At 37.5% G+C, this 6,729-nt stretch overlaps 1 protein-coding gene and 2 long non-coding RNA genes across 3 annotated transcripts in view; all 3 read right to left on the bottom strand.

Annotated features, from left to right (window-relative positions):
- Positions 1-2,642, bottom strand: part of LOC106110593 (stabilizer of axonemal microtubules 2) — an 8,062-nt gene extending 5,420 nt beyond the window's left edge. Inside the window, exons 1-4 of the mRNA XM_013292474.1 lie at positions 2,516-2,642; positions 1,507-1,654; positions 744-947; positions 189-375 (exon numbers count right to left, since the gene is read on the bottom strand). Coding sequence (XP_013147928.1) covers positions 189-375; positions 744-947; positions 1,507-1,654; positions 2,516-2,523 — 547 coding nt within the window. The 5' untranslated portion in view covers positions 2,524-2,642. The remainder of the gene's footprint in view (positions 1-188; positions 376-743; positions 948-1,506; positions 1,655-2,515) is intronic.
- Positions 2,643-3,406: 764 nt separating this feature from the next.
- LOC106110552 lies at positions 3,407-4,595 on the bottom strand. Its single transcript, XR_001226103.1, has 3 exons — positions 4,486-4,595; positions 4,015-4,150; positions 3,407-3,540 (listed from the first exon to the last, which is right to left on the bottom strand). It is a non-coding gene; the product is annotated as an uncharacterized LOC106110552 (long non-coding RNA).
- Positions 4,596-5,763: 1,168 nt separating this feature from the next.
- On the bottom strand, positions 5,764-6,473 carry LOC106110555. Its single transcript, XR_001226105.1, has 2 exons — positions 6,386-6,473; positions 5,764-5,815 (listed from the first exon to the last, which is right to left on the bottom strand). It is a non-coding gene; the product is annotated as an uncharacterized LOC106110555 (long non-coding RNA).
- Positions 6,474-6,729: the final 256 nt, after the last annotated feature.

Below are 6,729 nucleotides of genomic sequence, written 5' to 3' on the forward strand. Positions count from 1 at the left end.
TTAACAAAACTAACGCAAAACTATTGTGCGATTGTCGATTGTTTTGCAGCCAATTCAACTGTTCAGTTGCACAACTAAAAATTGTATAGAGTAACCTCCATATAAGCTCATACGTATCAAAGCGAGACAAAACAGTTGTGGGATATTTTAGTTTCAGGTGTTTTACTCTATATGTGTTATTTACTAACTTTCAAATGGTTGTTCCACACTATGATACTTGTGTGGCGGCTTGCAGCTCTCGCGTAGTACGCAAGGCTTGGGCACGAAGTCGTGTCGCTGTGTGGTTACATTCTGCATGGGCCCCTGCCCCCACATGTCGTGGTGGCATGGCCTGATAGGCTGCGTTACGCATACCGGGTTCGGTAAGAACGAGAGCTGGAAAGAAAGATTGCATCATATTGTAACTCCACAAAAGCCAGTTTCAACATTTTTTGTTTCCTTGAACCCTTAGCTGCTAATATTCAACTTTACTCTCAATTTTATTATCGTCCACCACATACTAGTTCTATGCCTTCTGTTGTGCCCTAAGTGGTCCTCATGAAACGCTTTGGATATCAAGTATATAAAATAATGAGACACTGTGATTTACGCCATCGTTGTAATCTATATCAAGCTTCTATCTGTTAGTCGTAGTACTCCCTCTATATCATTCTTATTCTTACTATTTCTGAAATTTCTACTTTGTTGTTCACGGCGAATGTCGTCATTCTTGCTGTCTAGCTGATCAAGTTTTGTTCTTTTACCTTCTGTACAGTGCATGACTCCATAGGCTCGCAACTGGGCACGATATTGGGCGGCTGCTTGCGCGCAACACCGCGCAGATTGGCGCAGCCATCAGTCGGCAAGTACGACAGTTTGTATGTAGTGCATGTCTCCACTGGCGCGGTTGGCTTCAGGTAGCAGCGCCGCGGCGCGTACGAATCCGGGATCTTCGGTTGTTTATAGCACTGTAACAGAATTGTAACAAAGTACGTGCGTTATTTATCCAATTTTAGTAAATGTAATGGTGTTTTACTACACTTGAAGTTTAAATATGATGGTGAGGTACATCTGCAGGGTAGATCTACGAAGAGAAGGATGAATTTGATCTTAAGTTAAGAACAAATTAAGACTTTGTGCCCTGATTATGGGCAAGGTCTCGAGGGTAGCTGTCCCTCCCCTAGAGAAATTAAAAATCTTACTAATATTATAAATACGACAGTTTAGACGGATAGATGGATTTTCTTTGGACTTTGTCCCTAAACTCCTGAACGGATCTCGACGATATTAGGCAAAGATATTGAGGATACTGTGGAAGCACACATATGCTACTTACTTTTATTTTTTTTATTACCTCGCAGACGAAGTCGCGGGCGAAAGCTAGTATAAAATAGACACAAGATTATCTTCGAATAATATTGGGAATAGTGGGATAGGAACACAAGATACCAAATACTATTGTAAAGCTGTTGAAACAGAAAGAATCGTGTCAACCCTTGTGCCGTAGGAATGTTAAGCATAACGTACTGGGTTTAGTATAGGATTCTTGCCGCAACAGCAGGAGCGGCAGGCGCAGGGGTTGTCCTGCTTTCCGTCGATGGGCTTGCCGTCGCGCGGACCCGACTTAATGCCGGCGGTCGGCGCGCACGGGTCTGCCGCAGGACATGGCACGCACCTGCAAACATTGTTGCTCCAAAACATCATCATCTTCCTCCTTTTTGTCCTCCACATAACTGTATCATCTGTCATCTCAGTCGTCACTCCCTTCTTGATCATGTCACCTTTCACGCAATCCATTAATCTCTTTCTATGTCTACCTCTATCGGTATACCACACTCATAACTAACATTCTCCTTGTTACATGCGATTCATCCCTTCTCATAACACGTCTATACCACTAACCTTTTAATAATAAACTAAATAACATTTTTAATTATAAACGTACGCCCGCGACCCAGAGCGGTAGACAAAGACTACATACCTCCATTTGACTATATCAGGACAGATCTTTTACGCTTTTGCTTTCATCATCATGATGCATGCACGTTTCGGGTGCAACGAGTACGTAATGAGTATTGCATTTAGGAGGTTCCGGTAATTCTAAAGCTAAACATATTGTATTTCAAACTTTTGTCTTTACAAGAAATTTTATCCGTGTTTATTTTTTATCTACAGTTCGTAAAAAGTAAAGTGAACCACTTATTTATAAAATGTAGGCTTTTGTTTGGATTCGTATGTGAGTAATCATTTGAGGTACCTTTTTCATTTTTACGCAAATTGACCACACGTTAAAGTGGTATAAAATGTTTTTTTTTTGTACGTTTTGTCAAGGAAGTTGCTTACTAAGTGCAACAAAACACTCACGCCTTTGATTAAAGGAGGAAAGCAGAAGGCGAGTTTTATGTAAAAAGTTATTTAATATTACTGTCTACATATCAAGATATATGCTTATACTCGATGGTGTAGTATTTTTCTTACGTAAATATAGAAATAGAAAAAAATATATTTAAAAATGAAAATATGCAATTCAACTCACTCTGGCATAATTTCAAGACAATCCTTTGCCTAAATCAAATGAATAAAAATAAAAACTAATCTAAAACCTAAAAGTAATACAAACGGTAAAGAATTTTAAAAAATCATATCTATCTAAAAATCATTACTAAATGAAATGACACTGACAAGTTAATCTTTTGTTATAACAAAATCATTTTTCACATCCAGTTGGTTTTTAATAAAAAAATCTAGAAAGGTTTTATTGTATTATAAAAAAGATGAAATAAAAACAGAAATGATATTCTGAAGGGTTCATCAGTAGGCAAAAACTCAAACAGCAGAACCAAACCAAGACATCTGCGTGTTTCCAGTTTTACAATTTATCTAACCAAAAATTATGACGAATTAATTAAAACTTTAACGCCAAGTGATAAGGCTCTCATGATCCAGTATAACTGGTAATAAAATATCTGCTTTCAATATATAAGGTTCAATTACATTTTTTTATAAGAAAAGGAGGCAAACGAGCGGCGGGAACACAGAGGTGGTCAACGACGCCCATGGACATCCGCAACACCAGAGGAACTACAGATGCGTTGCCGGCCTTTCAGAGGAAATTATATGCTCGCTTCTTGAAGGACCCTAAGTCATAATGGTTTTGAAATACACCGAGGACAGACCGTTCCACAACGCGGCTGTGCGGGGCAGAAAGTTCCTTAACTTGTTTTTGATAATATTACAGTGCAAAAAGTCTGCCAATGTCCCATTCTACTAAGAGTATAAACGCGGATCGCGCACTTCTGCTCAGCGTCATTACCTCATGACGTCAAACGGTCATCGGTAATGTTTAGCATAAGTTACATACTCGTAAATGTATACATACATTTGGACCTTAAACAATGGAGGGGATATTTTAAAATAAAAATACGACTTCACTTTTACTCTGTTTATTGTTTCAAAGTTGTAACATATTAGAATACTTAAATTTAAGTTGAAAGATTGCAGTAAATACTTTTATTCTATCCATCGGCAGCACGGGTAATACCATGCGTTAGAACGATACGGCTGAAATGAAAAGATAAAATACATTCATAAAAAGAGTTAACTTAAAATTTGTTTGTTTTTGAGTTTTTAATATAAATAACATTAATTTCGGACGATAGGATGGGGACATAAACCAGAAAGAGTTAAGATTGAATGTTGGCTACATAGATAGATGAAGACCGAAGAAAGTATAGATGGATTGTGTGAAAGAGGATATACTTAAAAAGGAAGTGAATTCAGATATGACGGCTGATAGAGATGTATGGAAGAGTAGCCATACTGTGCCGACCCTCCATAGGGACAAGGGCAAGTTGATTGACGATTAAAATCGGGTAGTAACTGGTACACCATTTGGTGCGAGAAGTGTCTGTGCCGAAACTACCCCCATCATCTCACTCTAACTTTCATGCCAATAGCTGTCACAAATTCAAATATGCCAGCTACTGGCAGCACTGCTAAGGCGTGTAAATTCGAGTCATAGTGTTAGTGACGTACTCGACCGGTGCCGCAACAGCAAGAACGGCAGATGTAGGGGTTCTCCTGTCTACCGTCCATCGGCATACCATCGCGTAAACCAGACTTGATGCCGGCAGTCTGCGCGTACGGTTCGCTAGCTGGACAAGGCCACCAACTGTGTACAAATTGCAGAAAAAAAAGTGGTAGAGAAATTAAGGCGTAAAAGGTTAGCATGGTATGTGCATGTTGTTTATAATCATAACACCTACAACATGCTTTCGGTTACACTTTTTCACGATATTAAATTTAAGGGGTGAGTAAATTGGAAAAATGCTCTGCGAGAAATACACAAAATTATAATACAATAGCAGCAATAAAGCAAGTTACCATGGCTACTTAAATTCTCATCTAAAGGAGTAAAGCAATTATATGGCAATGGCAGCTCCCGTTGCCCACTTCTGGCGACAGTATTTTTTATGAAAATTAAAGAAAATGACCGATTGAACTCACTCTGGCATAATTCCAAGAGAATCCTTCGCCGAAATCAAATGAATAAAAATATAAACTAATCTAAAACCTAAAAGATAATAAACGGTAAATATTTTTAAAAGATCATATCTAAAATTCAAGAAAAAATAATATAAATTGACAAGTTAATCTTTTGTTATTTCACTTCCTTTTTTTTTTCATCAAATATAGAAAAGGTTTTATTTTATTTATTGAATTAAAAAAAAAGTTGGGTTCGATTCCCGCCATGTACCTATCATCATCATCATCATCATCTCCCCTGCCTTATCCTACTCCCGTAGGGTCGGCGCACCAGGTTTTCGTCCTCCAAAGCATTCTATCATCCGTCATCTCAGTCATCACTCTCTTCTTGATCATGTCACCTTTCACGCAATCCATCCATCTCTTTCTAGGTGTTCCGAATTTCTATTTTCACATGTAAACAACTCTCTTACGATGAATGAAAACATCGTGATGCAACCTGCACATACCTGCGGAGACATTCAAAAGATGTGTGTGAAGGCAATGTACAGTCGACCAGTGTGGCTGATTATTACGTAGTCGGTCCGATCTTAGGGTAGGTATGTCTTTTATGGATATAGTATGGATCGAGCATTCCCCTTTGACAAAAGGCTCAGAGCCCCGCAGTGGGGACGTGAGCTTATGAATATAACAATATATAATCTATACTAATATACTCGTTATAAAGCGTAAGCACACACTTCTTTGTGGCGTAAGATGTCAACAATTACAGCATATTTTTAAATAATCCTTTTTTAATAAAAAGCCCTACACTTACGTCACGCTTTAGGTTATATATTTTCACGCTATTAAACTTAGGGGTAAGTAAATTGGATAAAACCCTAATGTGGGAAAGAGAGCTACGAGCTACGAGCTACCAACATGAAGGAAGCAAGTTGTCATTTATGCATTTGAATATTGACATTTTACAAATGTAAACTATAAAATTAAAAAAATTTTAATTTTCATGCGGATGGAGCCGTACGGGAACAGCCAGTTGTAACTAAAATCCCTAGGAGATAGGGATCGTTTGCCCCCTTCCATTCTTCCAATCTTGCCCAAGGCATCGGTTAATCCAGCCCTTTGCTATAGAACTCCCAATATGTACAGATGATTGGATCAAAATAAAAATACAATTTCACTTTTCAATTGTTTCAATTTTTATTATCATTTTCAAGTTGTACTAACGGTATTGAATAGTAAAATTCAATTTAAGGTTCCAGATTGTAATTGATATTTTTATTGTTAATTATGTTTTTCACATCCAATGTAGGCAAGGATGACACGATACATTAGGGTTGCAGTAATATGCCTGAAACAGAATTTGTTAAATCATTATTCTTATTATAAACATTAGGTCACCTGATTTGATATAGATAACTAGCTTCTGCCCGAGACTCCGTCTGCGTGGAATTAAAACAAAAGAAAGTCACCTACGTGTTCTCCCAGACTATCCTCTACATCTATGTCAAATTTCATCCATATCCGTTTAGTTGTTTAGACTACAAACTCTAACAAACATTCATCCATCTAAACTTCCGCATTTATAATATTAGCAAGATTAAAACACTATTTTTAGACAGACACTGATGCGCTTGCTCGCTTAATCATAGTATGAAGACTTGATATTGTAAGTAGTTTGAATGGATGGATATTTATTACTACGTATCTCTAAAACGGCTTAACGGATGACGTTAAAATTAAGCACAGATGTTAACTAAAATCTGGAAACTCTAGCTTCATATTAAGTTTGCTTTTAATTTTCAGTGTAATTCGCGGACAAAAGCAAGTAAAGTGTTAAAGTGAAAATGATTTACACGCCCTAGTACTAGGATATATCGTGTAAATTCTTGGGCCATAGCTAGTAATGACTACGACGTACTTGGCAGCAAAATGGGTAGAGGTACTGCGATGGGGGGTTCCCGTCGCGGGGACCTGACTTGATCCCGGCCGCGTGATATTTCACGTATCTGCAAAATTATGCTAACATTATTCCAATTGAAAAACTAAACATTGCAAAGGTAAGATTAATAAGAAACTGTGTTGTCTTCAAGACTCGGATCCTAAGCTGTTTGGCTGGCGAATGTCATACATTTTTCATATTGGATATATAATAATAAAATGTAGTAAAATTGAACAGAATATAAGCTAGTCTGTTGTGTTGCTTTTAGAAAAGTACTTGGGTGAACCGCTTTTTATTTAAATGTAATTTTAGTCCCTTTCTCG

The sequence above is a fragment of the Papilio polytes genome, unplaced genomic scaffold, assembly GCF_000836215.1.
Source record: "Papilio polytes unplaced genomic scaffold, Ppol_1.0 DF824225.1, whole genome shotgun sequence".
Lineage (NCBI taxonomy): Eukaryota > Metazoa > Arthropoda > Insecta > Lepidoptera > Papilionidae > Papilio > Papilio polytes.